General features: G+C 39.9%; 1 protein-coding gene across 1 annotated transcript in view; it reads left to right on the forward strand.

Moving 5' to 3' along the window:
* The window catches only part of tmem163a (transmembrane protein 163a), a 37,907-nt gene that overhangs the window by 2,363 nt on the left and 18,285 nt on the right, over window positions 1-17,259 (forward strand). The window contains exon 2 of the mRNA XM_060875750.1: window positions 5,201-5,320. Coding sequence (XP_060731733.1) covers window positions 5,201-5,320 — 120 coding nt within the window. The remainder of the gene's footprint in view (window positions 1-5,200; window positions 5,321-17,259) is intronic.

A 17,259-nucleotide genomic window follows, 5' to 3' on the forward strand; every position in this document is an offset into this window, starting at 1 on the left:
GGCTTATCAACAGTGTACTGCAGCATAGTGAGAATAAGGTAAAAGCTAAGACTTTATTTACTAAAAACATCCTATTTTGTTTCATGATCAAAACTCATTAGAATGACAGGATGGATTTTAAGCAGATAGAGTCACTTACTTATGCAGGTGGAAATCGTGATTCCAGATCACCATCCTAAGTGACCATCTCATCATCCTCCAAAGCCTGCATTAGTATTCCTTGACCATGAGAGCTGTGTCACAGTGTTGCTCTGTGGCACATGAAATCACCCCAAGCAATCAATTTGTGCCACTGAATAATTTATAAAGGTTTTTCATTTGCTGATGATGTCTATGCTACATGGTTAGAGGCGTCAGAATGGGAACATGACTTTCCAGCCTTGTTGTTTTGTTTATTTCAGAAGAGTGGCTGGTACAGGAAGGTGCGACCAGCTTCAGAAACAATGCTAAGTAGTTGTAATTGCAAATAAGATGTATAACAAAACAAGACTGTTCTGACATTTTCCAAATTGGAGATATACTTGCAGCAGCAATCGGAAATCTTTTTTTGTTTCATGTTCATTTCTCCAGTGACAAACCTTATAAAAGTTAGGATCATTCAGAGGTGTAGGAAGAAATGTCAATATAATGCGAGTATGGAGATAATTCTCAGGGTGTATTCATACGGGATGCACTTATTTCCAGGGATTTCAGAACAGCGTAACAGATATTGCGTCATCGGGTAGGCGTGGCCTATTTGATAATCTAACCCTAACCCTAACCATAGTTTTTGGTTGTTTATTTCATTCATTCATTCATGCATTCATTCATTTTCTACCGCTTATCCGAACTATTCTTGGGTCACGGGGAGCATGTGCCTATCTCAGGCATCATCAGGCATCAAGGCAGGATACACCCTGGACGGAGTGCCAACCCATCGCAGGGCACACACACACACACACTCTCATTCACTCACACACTCACACACTACGGACAATTTTCCAGAGATGCCAATCAACCTACCATGCATGTCTTTGGACCGGGGGAGGAAACCGGAGTACCCGGAGGAAACCCCCGAGGCACGGGGAGAACATGCAAACTCCACACACACACACAAGGCAGAGGCGGGAATCGAACCCCCAACCCTGTAGGTGTGAGGCGAACGAAAGAGGGCGTTTTTCCAAGACCTCCGGAAACACGCCCACTTCACGTCGTGGTAACGAAACCCCTTGAATTTAGTGAATGCCGTATTTTCATACTAGGAGTCTGACAGGTATGTCTTTCATCACGCATCCTCTTGTGATCATATGAGGTATAACTAGAAGCATTGACCTCATCATTAAAGGACAATATGAGCCAGCAAACTAATTGGAAGCCGGATGAGGCAGATGGCACTTTGAGACACTTCTGTTTAATGTTATTGATAAGTTCATGATAGTGTTAAGTGCATTCTGTGTGGATCCAATAAGGACAATACAGGGTCCAAATACATAAACTCACTTTAGCTGAGGTTTGTGTTCATCTTGAAGAATTTCTTTCTGACGGAAGATTAATTCTGCAATTCCATACGTCATATTTGTACAAATATGTTTGAAATATGGCACCAGATTCATCTGTATATTGTGTTCATCTGTATGTTTCATTCTTTTCATTTAGTCCTTGGCGATGTTCTCAGTGTAAGCACTCAAACCACAAAAGGAGTCGCAGTGCTCTGTTCCTATGAATGTTTGGTTTTATTTGCTGATGTTACAGATTTATAATTTCTTCTGTTGAATGGAATACTTTTCGATTTACTTTTTTAAATTTAGCTTTTAGCTCTGAGGTCTTTGAGTTGAAGCTACTTCAAGAATATCACAGCTAGCGTTGTGGCCATTGCATTTAGAATAAAAGACTTTACTTTTGTCACATATACATTACAGCACAGTGAAATTCTTTCTTTGCATATCCAAACTTTGGAAGTTGGGGTCAGAGAACAGGGTCAGCCATGATACAGCACCACTGGAGCAGAGAGGGTTGAAGGCTTTTCTCAAGGGCAGCTTGGCAGTATTAGGGCTTGAACACAGATCCTCCGATTAACAGAATAGAGATTTGAGTGTTTGGGCTTGAACCCAGATCCTCCAATCAACACCCCAGAGACTTGAATATTAGAGCTCGAACCCAGATCCTCCGATCAACACCCCAGAGACTTGAGTGTTGGGTCTTGAACCCAGATCTTCCGATCAAAACCCCAGAGACTTGAGTGTTGGGTCTTGAACCCAGATCTTCCGATCAACACCCCAGAGACTTGAGTGTTGGGTCTTGAACCCAGATCTTCCGATCAAAACCCCAGAGACTTGAGTGTTGGGTCTTGAACCCAGATCCTCCGATCAACACTCCAGAGACTTGAGTGTTGGGTCTTGAACCCAGATCTTCCGATCAAAACCCCAGAGACTTGAGTGTTGGGTCTTGAACCCAGATCTTCCGATCAACACCCCAGAGACTTGAGTGTTGGGTCTTGAACCCAGATCTTCCGATCAACACCCCAGAGACTTGAGTGTTGGGTCTTGAACCCAGATCCTCCGATCAACACCCCAGAGACTTGAGTGTTGGGTCTTGAACCCAGAGCTTCCGATCAACACCCCAGAGACTTGAGTGTTGGGTCTTGAACCCAGAGCTTCCGATCAAAACCCCAGAGACTTGAGTGTTGGGTCTTGAACCCAGATCTTCCGATCAAAACCCCAGAGACTTGAGTGTTGGGTCTTGAACCCAGATCTTCCGATCAACACCCCAGAGACTTGAGTGTTGGGTCTTGAACCCAGATCTTCCGATCAAAACCCCAGAGACTTGAGTGTTGGGTCTTGAACCCAGATCCTCCGATCAACACTCCAGAGACTTGAGTGTTGGGTCTTGAACCCAGATCTTCCGATCAAAACCCCAGAGACTTGAGTGTTGGGTCTTGAACCCAGATCTTCCGATCAACACCCCAGAGACTTGAGTGTTGGGTCTTGAACCCAGATCTTCCGATCAACACCCCAGAGACTTGAGTGTTGGGTCTTGAACCCAGATCCTCCGATCAACACCCCAGAGACTTGAGTGTTGGGTCTTGAACCCAGAGCTTCCGATCAACACCCCAGAGACTTGAGTGTTGGGTCTTGAACCCAGAGCTTCCGATCAAAACCCCAGAGACTTGAGTGTTGGGTCTTGAACCCAGATCTTCCGATCAAAACCCCAGAGACTTGAGTGTTGGGTCTTGAACCCAGATCTTCCGATCAACACCCCAGAGACTTGAGTGTTGGGTCTTGAACCCAGATCTTCCGATCAAAACCCCAGAGACTTGAGTGTTGGGTCTTGAACCCAGATCTTCCGATCAACACCCCAGAGACTTGAATGCTGGGGCTTCAATCCAGATCCTCTGATCAACCCCACAGAGACTTGAGTGCTGGGGCTTAAACCCAGATCCTCCGATCACCAAACAGGAAGTAATGTAGCAAGTTAGCAAGTTAGCAGTGTAGCGGACAGGAATCGCTCCCAGGTTCCAAAAAAGCTTTCACACTCCTCCATGGTTCCAGGTTTGAATAAATGTCAAGTAAGAAAATTCAGATTTATTCTCTCTAAGAGTTTCCATTGTTAGGGTTGCCATTGGATTTTTATCATAATAATGAAGCATAACATTTTGTTGCTTTAGACATCCGTACGCTTACACTTTTGACTAAATGTATACCTATGTGCCAGTCGGGTTAAATCATGTGAGATAGAGAAGGAAAAAGGGGTAGTATAAGATGAGGAGGGATCACAGTTCTTAGCTTTCTTTTTCAACTTTGGTGTCATACTAATCCCAAACCTCCTGAAGCATGTGATCACTATGTGAAGCATTTAGCTATGGAGGAAAAACATTTAGCATTCACTTTAGACAAAGGAGAGACTTTGCAGAGATACTGGGCAGTGTGTAGGTTGTTTTCTGTGATTTTATTGCTCCACAGCTTATTGGATCATGTCCCTTGATTAACGTCTGTACGGAGAAACAGAGAGGATTGTTTGGCATTTATGGCATCATTTGGAAACTGCCACACAATGTGTTTTTTATGGAATTTTAAAATGCAATAAATTGATTAAATTCGCAGACTTGGAATTCGAGTCTGTAGAAATATCTTCCTATTATGGAATTGCTATTATTGGTCTATACTAATTAGATGGTAGGTTCTTCGTTATGCTTGGGTTGTTGCTTTTGCTGTAAACATTATCTTTTATTGAAATGTTACTGAAAGTAGACCTTTAACAGATGTATTAAATTTCTACTAAGCAACTTTTACATTGTTATACATTTCCATCCTTAAAGGTGCGGTGCACGATGTTTGAAAAATGCTTCAGAAAACTGAGTCGGGCCGACAAACAAAACAAACGTGTAGCCAATGAGTAGAAATTTGTGTGTCTTGTCAGTAGAGTGTTCAGTGCGCATGTCTGACATTAGCAGAAAGCTGTTGAAACATTGACATGTCGAATACCCGCCGTTACCTCTGTCTCGGGTGCTAGGAGTTTTACGTCGTCTTCTGCGTGAAATGGAGCTAAACCGAAAACCAAAAAAAAAACGTAAAACGGAGGTACAACACACAGTACTACAAAAACACGTGTATTACCATAGTATTACTCATTGAGTTCATTTATTGATAAAAATATCCCCTCGGCCAGCCGCCCCAGCAGGTTCCGCCATAATAGTTGCCTGGGTTACGTATGTGTGTGTAGGAGGCGCTATCAAAACAGGGGTGAGACCCATTTGGGTTGGGGCCGTGTTTGTTTTGGTGATTTCAAATGTCAACATTGGCTTTCAAACATCGTGCACCGAACCTTTAAAGATATTAGAGTCCAAGGTTCAGATCCTTTTTATGCTAAGGGTATCCTAGGCTAAAATAAAAGTGAATGATGACTAAAGAGAAACAAAAGACGCTACCCATAGAAATCCCCAAAATATGTCATGCCCGGTTTCCTTTGCAGTGTTTGTTTTGCAGTCAGAAGAAACCTAAATCAATCAACAAGCTCTAAATCATGTACCTGACCACATGATACAGCTGGTAACAGATCCATTTTGCTCCTGCCATGATCTTCTCTTCTGGGTTTCGTCTTCATGCACCACTTTGCAGTAGTGCAACATTTTATGGCTCGATCATAGGCCAGTGTATTAAGTGGATCCTGGTGCAAATTTACTATCAACTGACTTTATTATTATTTTTTTTACCTTTTTCGTCAGGTCTGTTGGAGAGCAGCATGCGTCTAAAGCCCCATGAAGCTCAGAATTACAGGAAGAAGGCACTATGGGTATCATGGATCTCCATCGTGGTGACGCTCATCCTGGCAGTGGCGGCCTTCAGTGAGTCACGCGTTTTGTTTTATCGTTTTGCTTTTTGTGGGAACAGTAATGTATTTCACAGTATTTGCTTGAGGAGGTAAGAAATATTTGGACTTTGTTTAAATAGTTGGATACAAATAAAAATGGAGGGTAATTTTTCCACCATTTAGTCATTATTTTGACATTTTCAGCTCTCTATGAGCTTTGCACATTAATTTATAAATTAGGACTTTGAACACTTATGACTTTGCATTTGCTTGAGTGTTGGAAGAAAATACCCAAAGTTTTATTCATTGTACCTTCTCTCAAGCATCCATTTCATTTCATAGACAAGATAGTAGTTGGGAACGATGACACTGGCTGTTCCATGAGACATGGGAAATCTTTTGGCTTTGAGAAAATTTCTTTATCTTGTTACTCAATGACATTTATGGTACCAGAGGTAGTGAATGGAAGCTTCTCAGCTGCAGGAAATAAAGCCCAGGTCACACTGGTGCGTCATCTGTTTCTCACTACAGGACACACTGTTCTGTTATAACTTCTCATCATAATATGGTTATTTAACCAAGGGTTCAACTGAGGGAAGTCTCACAGTTTCCAGTTTGGCACAATGTGCTTATGTAGGTATTTCTTCTTTCTTAATGTATTTTGTTTAACAAGTAGATTTTACTTAAATAGATCAATTTTAAATTGCTTCCCCAAACAAGTAAGGAGACGTGGACAGCCTTTTCAGTCAGAGGATATATTCCTAATCCAGAAAATATCATGACATACTTTTAACTGTTGACCTACTTTCCTGCCATCACACACAGTTATGAAATGAACTTCAGCATTGTTTCAGGAAGCTTTTTAAATGGCATGTTCAGGTTTCGAACTAATCTCAGAGCCTTTCTGTTGCCACCAATATCAGACATTTTAAAATCTTATTTGAAAACATGGTGCTGCCAGGCAGGAGGCAAAGAGGAGGTATATGGATGTAATTAATGAGGATATGAAGCTAGTGGGTGCAAGTGTTGAGGATGCAGAAGACAAGGATAGGTGGAGAGAGATGATTCGCTGTGGCCACCCCTGAAGGGAAAAGCCGAAAGAAGATTTGAAAACGTTCATGATCCTGCTGATTGTTTTTGTCCTGTTATTGTTTAGGATCTCTCCTCATTGTGTCACATAATCTGATCTCTTAATCAAGTTGTTTCTATTATATTTTATTCTGTCTCGATTTTATTCTGATTCGCTGCTTTGTTTACTGCTGATTCACTGCTTTGTTCTGACTTCACACCACTCGGTCATTGAGTATTTTTCTATTAAGGTACATCCATCTATCCTTATTGTATATATTAGATATATAATATCTGTGAGAACCATCTACTAAGAATAAGATCCATCAAGCCAGTTGTGCTCAAGATGACCGTCAAATTATTGATTACCTGACCGCAACTCTTTTGGGTGGCATTTGATTACTTTGGTGTATTTTGCTCATTCTAAGGATTAAACATTGTCACCTGTAGAAATGTATGAATCTACATGAGTGACCCAAGTCTTTGAACCGCTGCTCGTTTCTTCATAAGTGACCATTTGAAGTCTTCGGCAGGAAGGGATTAGTGTTAAGTCTGTAATGAAGTCAGAAATGATGCCGACTTATTCGTTCATCAGGAGCTCTTGGTCACACAATTCAAACTGTTGTAGAAAGGACATTATTTACATTGACATTATTTCCTGTCCAGTGTTACCCAAACGATGATGGGTTCTGAGTCACTTCTGAGTCTGGTTCCTCTCAATGTTTCTTCCTCGTATCATCTCAGGGAGATTTTCCTCACTACCTTCACCTCAGGCTTGATCATTAGTGATAAATATTAGAGATAAATAGTAACTTAAGTACGCAATTTTTATTTAGTTCCCATGCTTCTGTAACTTGACACTTTTCTTCTAATCTTATTACGATGGATGTTTATACTTTATTCGAGCTACTGGTGCCCGGCTGCTTTGTCTATATATTTGATAAGCATCTTTAAGCCCAGGTGATAGTACATAGAGTAAACAGTACAGATAGTGTTCAGGGTGCTCAGCACTTTATGTCTGTTTCATCATTATTTGCGGAAGAAATAAACGCTATTTGTCCATCTGATGCGACTAAGAGCTTCATAAGTTAAGTCCTTACTGAAAACAAAAGATGGTCCAAACTTTAGTTCCCAAGATCTAAGATCTCACCTTCAGTATCCGACGGTGCTTCTAAGCAGTCTTTTTATTACTAGAAGTAGTTTTTACATTATATTTAAACATAACCATTTGCTGTGTGCAGCTCTGTTGTCATATCTGTGTGAAATCTTCATCAGTCCAACTTTCCTATGGCACAGTGCCTAGGCATCTTACTGCGTTTAAGTGCTTAGTCATTCTACTGCTGTAACGTCACATGAGCAGGTGGTGGGGCTTGTGACTCCTCACCCTTCCCTCTAGTCTCGAGACGATGAACACCCCGCTTTGTTCTCTCCCTTGTCCGTGTTATGAGTTTTGAGGAAGTCATGTGATAGGAACTGCATTATGGGCCAGACGTGATGGCATTCAAATGCCAGTCTTGGCAAATTTGTTCTCTGTTGTTAATCCATGTAGAGGAGATAACAACAAAAATGGAGTTAAAGAAAAAATGTTCAGAATCTCTCAACAATTTTTATAGAAGTAGACAAGTGAGACATCCAGACCAATTTGCTTTCTATCACCTGGCTTTGCCAGTGCAATGATTTCAGCTTTTATATTTCTTGGATATTAAAAAGAGAACGGTAAAAATAGCATTGTGCACAGAAACAAAAGGTTAAGAAAGGTTTAATGATCTTCTTAAGAAAAAGCAGTATTTCTGTTGGTTTCAAAAGCATGCCTCATAATGATGAATCACAAGTCAAAGATTAAAGTAGGCTACAGTATACAGACCAAGGATTCAATTATACAGAAAAAAACTGAAGATGCCTTTGCAGACTTATAGACAAATAACCATGAAAAGTCATTTTAATCCATGTTACAAACCCAATCAGGATGAGTATCTAAACTCATTAAACATTAAACACAGACTGATTATTTTTACTTATTTATTAACCAACAGAATTAGTGTAATATCACTGACCTGTTTTTACATCTCAAGTCCAGTTAGAAATGAGTGGGAAATCTTCTGCTGATCAACATCTCTCTCTTTAATAAGCAGGTGACTGAGAACAAAGAGAGTAAAGAGAGAATAGAGGGAACCGAGTGAAAAGAGAGCACAGAACAAGCAGAGATAACCGAGAGAATAGTGAGAACAGGGAGAACCTTGAGTCAGAAGGAACAGAGAAAACACTGGGAACCAAGCGAACGATGAGAACAACAAGAACAGTGAAAACTAGATTTGTAAAGTTCGTCGTGACAAACTTTGATGTTGGCTTTGACGAGGCAAGTATTCGCAAAGGCCGGTGCTTTTTGGAGGCGAGTGGACATAAGGATCAGTGTTACTTTTGGTGGCAAGTGGACAGAAAGATAGGGTGACAAAACATTTGGAGGCAAGTGGAGATGAGCATGTGACGTCATCAGAATACACGTGAGGGAGTTCCCCTCATTGTTCTGAGTGTTTTGATATGTCACATGTCCATGTTGTAAAAAGTTTTTTGATTTTGCATATTTTGGGGGCGGGGCTGCAGCACAACCGAAAGGCCAGTCAGTACACCAATTTAAAAGTTTGTTCAGAGTCTCTCCCTAAAGGAGCTGGCCGAGATTGGTGTAGATAGTTTGAAAGCTTGCCGAGTTATAAACCTTCAAAATTTATAATGGGAGTCTATGGGAAAAAAGGCCACTTTGAGACCCGGTACCAGAAGTACCGGTACTCGGATCGCTTAGAAAAGTAATAGAACTTCAGACAAGGGTCTACAACATATCCGAATTTGGTGCATGTGGCTCGAAAGCTCTAGGCCGCATTAAATTTTATAAGCTTAAATAGGAAAACAGAACGTTGGCTTCTACAAAGCGACATAATTAGAGAACGGTAAGAACGGACAGAGCCGAGAGAATGAGAAAACAGAGAACATTAAAAACAGAGAGAAGAGCACGAACCAAGAGAACAGGAGAAACAGAGAGAACCGAGATAACAGGAAGAACAGAGAGAACCGAGATAACAGCGAGAACAGTAAGAACAGAGAGAAGAGTAAGTGTGTTTATGAAGAACTCATCCTTATCTGAGTCACTATGGATACTGTGATTAGAAATCCTTGTAGTTGTTGTGGACGAGTTAACACAAGCAGAACTAAGTGTCTAATTCAAGGTTTTCCTTATGTGTTTCCTGCAGACTATACAGTTGAGGTGGTTTATCAAAGACAACAAGCCAGGCTTTAATAATAAATGGGGAAGAATCAGGTGTGAATCAGATCAAGAATGATTCGTCTTAGCCTAGCCCATGCAAGCGTGACCCCCCCTCCCCAAACACACAAAGTATTTGTTTAATTTCCATTTATTAATTTGTGTTTGTGTGTGTGTGTGTGTGTGTGAGAGAGAGAGAGAGAGAGAGAGAGAGAGAGAGATTATGACTGGTGTTGTTTATTGTAAGTGCTTGTTACATTTTTGGACTCCTTTATCATTTGTAATGTTGCTCCCATTTAAAACAGTTCAGCTCAAGCCCAGACATTTTTAGGGTCATGATTGAGGACAATGTCCCAACCAGAGAAGCTGTTTCGTATTGAGGATTTATTCAAACCGACCATCAAAAATACCCTCTCTAATGAATATGTTTTTTTTTCCATTGGTTGTTGCATTAAATCTTACCCAGATAGTGCTATTTTCTGATTGGCTATTGTGTAGCCTCTTTTTTTGATTGGCTGATAAGTGTCAGGCTCGACTAAGAAGAAACGCGTTTGATTCCTGCCCGGTTCCATAGAGAAAGTGGTGCGGACTGATACATTTTGGGCGCTGCGGCATATTAAATGTATGATAAATAGTCAAAAAGTTTTTCTGTGTGAGAAATACGATGTGTGGGCGGGAGAACGTGAGAAAAGACCCAAATGGGTGACTGTCACTCTCAATGCGTGACACTTGACAGCCCTGGCCTAACCTGATACATGGATACTAACACCAATTTGACCTATGTAGCATTAGTATTAAGCAATTGCATGTTGTTTTCTTTGGAGTAAAAGGCGGAAAAGTTATAAAGCAGCAAAGACTAGTAACATAAATCCAAAGGCATAAAAACAAACAAAAAAAAAATGTGAATAAAAATGGTTTTAGAGTTAAACCAAAGAAAACACCTAGCATCTGCTTATATGTATAAGCTGTTTTCACTGATTTGGGATCTAAAAAAAAATCACCACCTTATAGAAGATAATAATAATAATAATAATAATAATAATAATAATAATAATAATAATAATAATAAGGCATATGGCTTCATACTGGATCTTTGGACATACACCCAGTCTAAGACACATAAAGAGCGCATGCTTCATCAAACAGCTGTCAGCTGAACAATATGCCAGACTTACTAATAAGCTTATGTCATTAGATCTGTCTAATTAATTTGTATAAATGATTTGAATTTCTAACAGCAGTACCAAATCCATCAGGAAAAAACAAACAACTGGTTTGCCGATCAGTCACCCGAACAGTACTGTAGAGAGCGTTCAACGTCTTCACTGTCATTAGGGATACATTCAGAATCGTGAGTTGGATCAGTTTATGTACAGTATGAGCTTTGTTTAATTACTCTAGAGAACTCCACGTCTTATCAGAAGTATCGATGTCAGACGGTTGGTCTCAGAAGGAAGCAGTACATGTACGTGATGTAATCTAGCAAATGAAAATCCATACATTGTTGCTAGCTAGCTAATTCATAGCAACTTAGCTGTAACTGTCGATATAGCAAGTTAGCACAACACAGCCTTGTGTTAATGTTAGCTAAATGTTATTTTAATAGTTCCGTTTATTATCAAGAACAATAAAGTTGTTTACGCTGGATGTCGCTTGAAGCCTTCTTCGGTTGATGGAATTTTCATTTTGAATTTTAATTACTTGGATTCATTATTAGGCCCTGTGTAATTTGTTTTAATGACACACTCATTTGATTGTAAATGTTTGTGGAGGATAGATAGATAGATAGATAGATAGATAGATAGATAGATAGATAGATAGATAGATAGATAGATAGACAGACAGATAGATAGATAGATAGATAGATAGATAGATAGATAGATAGATAGATAGATAGATAGATAGATAGATACCTATAGATAGATAGATAGATAGATAGATAGATAGATAGATAGATAGATAGATAGATAGGGATAAAGATATACAAGGGAAAATTTGTAATCACACTGCAAATATAACAGTGTTCTTTCTTTCTTTCTTTCTTTCTTTCTTTCTTTCTTTCTTTCTTTCTTTCTTTCTGTCTTTCTTTCTTTCTTTTTTCTATTTCATCTTTTTTCTCTTTCTTCCTCACTTTTTCTTTCTTTCTCCTTCCTCTCACAAAGCAAGAATATAAAAAAATCACAAAGCATCTCCATTCACACTTCAACACCCCCCCAAACAAAATCTACGTCTATGTTAAGTAAATAGAATAAATGTCTATAACCATAAGCTCTTTAAATTCCACTAATGAACAGTGTGTCCATTTTTTTCCTTCATGTTCGTTATCAAAAACATTTTCTTCTTACACAAAATGTAAGGCATTTAAAGGTAAGGTTCAGCAGAAATGTGCCAATTACATGCCGTTATTTTCTAACAGTAATCATGTATTAAGTTACAGATCCTGTATGTTTAAAGTGAGGCTGGATACAATCTGGATACCGGCAGACAGATTGAAAGACCCTGTAATGTCTGCAGATTTCTAATGACCTCAGCTTTGGTGTTTCTGGAGGCAAGAAAAAAAAAACCCTGACAGGATTCCTCTCTTCTCTAAAGAGCAACATTTTAAATTAGCTCCCTTAGGAAGCAGAAAAGAGAGAAAGCTACCCTGCCTAGCAGCCCATCGCAATACTGGCTAGATGAACCCATTTTGCCCATATGGGGATGTGGTTAAGGTGTTGGATTACTGATCAGAAGGTTGTGAGTCGGCGCAAGCTGCCACTCCTGGGCCCCTGATTAAGGCCCTTAATTGCTCAGCTGTATAAAAGAGATGAATGGGAACATTATAATATTCATGTTCCTAGCATCTATCTATAGTCTGATGAATACAATATTAGGTAATGAGACACATAAATCCACTTTGTTGGTTTGTATGAGATGGATAAAAATAGTGTCAGGCGTTACTGGGACAGTTCCTTGCTAGACCACCAGGGGCCAGTTTGTTAATCCGATCTGGGAAATGCCACGCCCTTTTCCTATTAGTATGTTTTCCTGCTTTCTCACTTTTCTTTTGTTTTCCCTTGATGCACTTGATGCAGGTTCCATGATCTGGGTTGGGTCTGATCTGCTAAATGTGAGAGGCCGATGCTACCTCTGGGATCCAGGTTCGATCCCCTCATCCACAAGTTGAAGAATGACTGGATTCATAAAAAGTCTACATGGAAAGTTTATATAGTGCTGTGCATCAAGGGAAAACAAGGGACAGCTGAAAAATCAGGAACAACATAAATAAATAAACTCCCCTTGTGGACCTGCAAGGGATTGTCCAAATAACTCCTGACAAATAGTCTACAGCATAGAAACCATGAATTTTTCATCATCAAAATCAGAAGAAGAAAATGTGTCTTCATATATATATATATATATATATATATATATATATATATATATATATATATATATATATTATTTATTTATTTTTTTTTACAGAACAGAGCTATCGAGACAGTGATAATGTAATTAGTTTAGTTCACTAGCTATCTTCCAAGCGAGGAATTAATAATCATTCGGCAAATGAAAAGCTATATACATGCTATTATTTAATAAGGATCTGTTCACAGTACCTAAAAGTTAAAATAAATGCAAAAACAGTTTAATACAAATAATTATATAATGCTGTACAAGGGATAGAATGAGAACCGAGTGATCATTTATTATTGCATCTAAGAGCATATTGGTCGTGAAATAATAATTAATAATAAGTTCGATATTACAATGTCAGATTAATCTAAAAAAAAATGATGGATTGTGTGAATTGTAGCCGTGATATCATGACTTTCTCTCATTAAGGCAGATTTATTGAAGAGCGTTTGCCTTGTTTGTTTACACTTTATTAAACACGCACCTTATTCATTTATTTCACTGTCTAATCAGTTATGTTAACGACGAGCACTTCATGCAATTTGGACCCAAAGAAAGAAAGAAATTGTCTCTGAAAGCTCACCACTGTCTTTATATCATCTTAATATCAATCAGCATTTGATCTACTGATCTAGAAATCGATTTATTGTCTACTGAGTGGCATAAAAAAAAACTATAAAAAAATTAAATAAAAATGTTCATGTGATTAGCACGTTGGCCTCACACCTCCAGGGTTGGGGGTTCGATTCCCGCCTCCACCTTGTGTGTGTGGAGTTTGCATGTTCTCGCCGTGCCTCGGGGAGCCCCGTGCCCCGTGCCCCGTGCCACACACTACGGACAATTTTCCGTAGTGTGTGATTGCGTGAGTGAATGAGTGTGTGTGTGTGCCCTGCGATGGGTTGGCACTCCGTCCAGGGTCTATCCTGCCTTGATGCCTAATGACGCCTGAGATAGGCACAGGCTCCCCGTGACCCGAGGTAGTTCGGATAAGCGGTAGAAGGTGAGTGAGTGAGTGAGTGAGTGAGTGAGTGAGTGAGTGAGTGAGTGAGTGATATTCTTACAGTCGTTAGTTTTGAGTCAGTGACTCTTACTTGTGGAGCTTTATTAAGGTACACTGTCTGAAATCATGTCTTCTTTTGTACTGAATCACAAAACGTTCTTTTTTTTTAATGAATATGTTGAATTGATCTTTTCTATTTTCTAAAAAGAGACACTTTTTGAGCAGGAACCTTTTCCAGCCTTTGAAGAAATTGGATATCGCTCAGGAAAATGGGCCTTTTTTCTGCATCTGTTTTCCTTCTTTCTTCCCAATGGATTCTCTATTTGTTTTTTTGTGGTGGAGAAACAAACCAGTCATACAAACGTATAACACTCAACCTGGGAAAACTCTACAATCACAAAGCCAGAGAAATGTCTTTTTCTGTTAGCTTCGAAGATGGAGGTGGATTGTGTTGATTTTTTTTTTTTGCTACTTCAAATTTGCTAAATCAAATTCTTTAAATATTATTATAACACGTTTAAAGGATATCTGTCAGAACAAAATACCAGCAGACCCAGAGAAATGATGAATTTTCTCATGAATGTAAGCTCTTCTTATTAATATTAACGATGTATGCTAATAGGCTTTGTTTCATCTAACTCTTTATGAATCCAAACACTGATTTCAGTCTGTCCTTAATAGAGAACGAATGCCCTTGGAAGGCAGCAGCATGTGGCGAAAAAAAAAAAATGCTGCCTAAAATCTAACACATTTTCATTGGCTCCAGTATTAGTACTTTTGACCTCCAGGCCTCAGAAAATATGACCGAAGCAGAATTCTCCTACATGCTGAGCAGCTTTCAGTTTTTAATTGATATCCCATGCAAAGTTAAACAAAGTCCTGGGCTACTTCTAAATCTACACTGCATCTGAATAAACTTCTACCACAGATTCCATAAGCATTTTTATAATAGTTAGTAAAGAAGTGTATGAATTTTTAATACAGAGAGAAGCTGAGGTCCAAGCTGTGCCATGATTCCACCGATGGGTTCTGCACCTCCTCTCTTTAAGGGTTCAAAAATAATGAATAATGATTTGGAAGGTGTCTTAAAGGTGGGGTCTCCGTTGTTTGAAAGCCAATGTTGACATTTGAAATCACCAAAACAAACACGCCCCTAACCCAAATGGGTCCCACCCCTGTATTGATAGCCCCGCCCACACATACATACGTAACCCAGGCAACTAATGGAAAGAAATGTTTCTTTATCATAGCTGAAGGGAAGAACAATACGATTGCAGATAAACAAACAAGCAAAAATGACACACAAGCATAATCATGTAAAGGACAAAGGCATATATTAGTTCTGTGTAACAAAGCAAAACCAACGTTACTCATCTATCGAGAAGGAAAAAAGCGCTTCGGCGTCCCATCGCAGGCCTTCCTGCTCCTTCAGTTCTCTCCAGCGCTGGAAAGCTGATCCTATATTAACACGTCCTACTTCTTACCTTATCGTAAGCCTTTTTTCGCTTTCTTTCTTTATTTTTATCCTCCATGTCAATGTTAAAACCGCTTTCTGCTAACGTCACACATGCGCACTGAACACTCTCTCCGCCCATATTGACAAGACCCGCCCCTTTCTGCTCATTGGCTACACGTTAGTTTTGTTTTTGCTTTGTTTGGTGGCCCAACGCAGTTTTCTGAAGCATTTCTCAAACAACGGAGACCCCACCTTTAAGCTCATTTTACAATCTTATTGTCACACAATACCGCTTAAGTACTGAGACTGTAGTGTAACATTACAATTTCAATTAAATTCAATTCCACCATGAACACAAAGCCCCTGAGCTTCATGAAGACATGGTCTTACGTGCCTACACAGAGCCCTGACTCAACCACACTGAACACCTTTGGGATGAACTGGAACACCGACTGAACCCCAGGTCTCCTCACTCTTACAACATCAGTGTTTGATCTCACTAATGCTCTTGTAGCTGAATAAACACAAATCCCTACAGCCTCGCTCCAAGATCTACTGGAAAGCCTTCACAGAAGAGAGGACTGGAGCTTATCATAAGAGTAAAGGAGAATAAATCTGGAACGAAATGTTCAACCAGCACCTATGTTATGACCGTGTGATTGTCAGGTGTCCAAAAACGTTTGGCCCTATAGTGTATTCTGGGCATTCATTCATCTTCTACCGCTTATCCGAACTACCTCGGGTCACGGGGAGCCTGTGCCTATCTCAGGCGTCATTGGGCATCAAGGCAGGATACACCCTGGACGGAGTGCCAACCCATCGCAGGGCACACACACACACACATTCTCATTCACTCACACAATCACACACTACGGACAGTTTTCCAGGGATGCCAATCAACCTACCATGCATGTCTTTGGACCGGGGAAGGAAACCGGAGTACCCCGAGGAAACCCCCGAGGCACGGGGAGAACATGCATACTCCACACACACACACGGTGGAGGCAGGAATCGAACCCCCAACCCTGGAGGTGTGAGGCGAACGTGCTAACCACTAAGCCACCGTGCCCCCCTATTCTGGGCATGTTTTTTTTCCATATACATTGCACAAATTTGCATCGAAATAAGTGCATGGAAATCGCACTGTAGTATCTCCTCCTCTCTAAAACAACGAGAGCTACATGGTGAGACACAGATGGATGGAAATGAAGCAGATAACTCTATCCTACAGGGGCAGAAGCACTCACTCAGAATGACCCAGCACTGTCGGTGCTGAATTATTAAAGATAACAGCGGGAGAATGATGCAGATGCAGATTTATCTGGCTGAGGTTCCATGATGAGTCTTAATGTGACAAGTCCATGTGCTAAAGGGGCAATTTAACTGAACTAGAGACAGAGGCTTTGTTCTGAAGTCAGCAAATCAAACTCATGCACTTATAGCATATGGATTCAAACCTAATCATTAATCATAGATGCAATCATCTGTGCAATCTGGCTAAACAATCGTTATTTTGTTAACATTTTTCTGGTGAACTTGAACCATTAATCACAAATTTAACCAATATATTTGGATGCTTTAATTACCAGAGATAGTAGAGAGTTAACAGAAGCATGATGGATGATTTGGTTATTTGTTTTAAAATAGATTTCCTTCACCACTAAACAGATGGCAGACACACACCATGTAACATTTAACACATCAGCCCTAGGCAAGCTCTCACCCCAAGAAAATGAAGTCATCATAGTCATGGTTATCTGTGATTTATTGTTACAAGGCATAATGCTTAAAAATCTGCAT

The sequence above is a fragment of the Tachysurus vachellii genome, chromosome 8 (assembly GCF_030014155.1).
Source record: "Tachysurus vachellii isolate PV-2020 chromosome 8, HZAU_Pvac_v1, whole genome shotgun sequence".
Classification (NCBI taxonomy): Eukaryota; Metazoa; Chordata; class Actinopteri; order Siluriformes; family Bagridae; genus Tachysurus; species Tachysurus vachellii.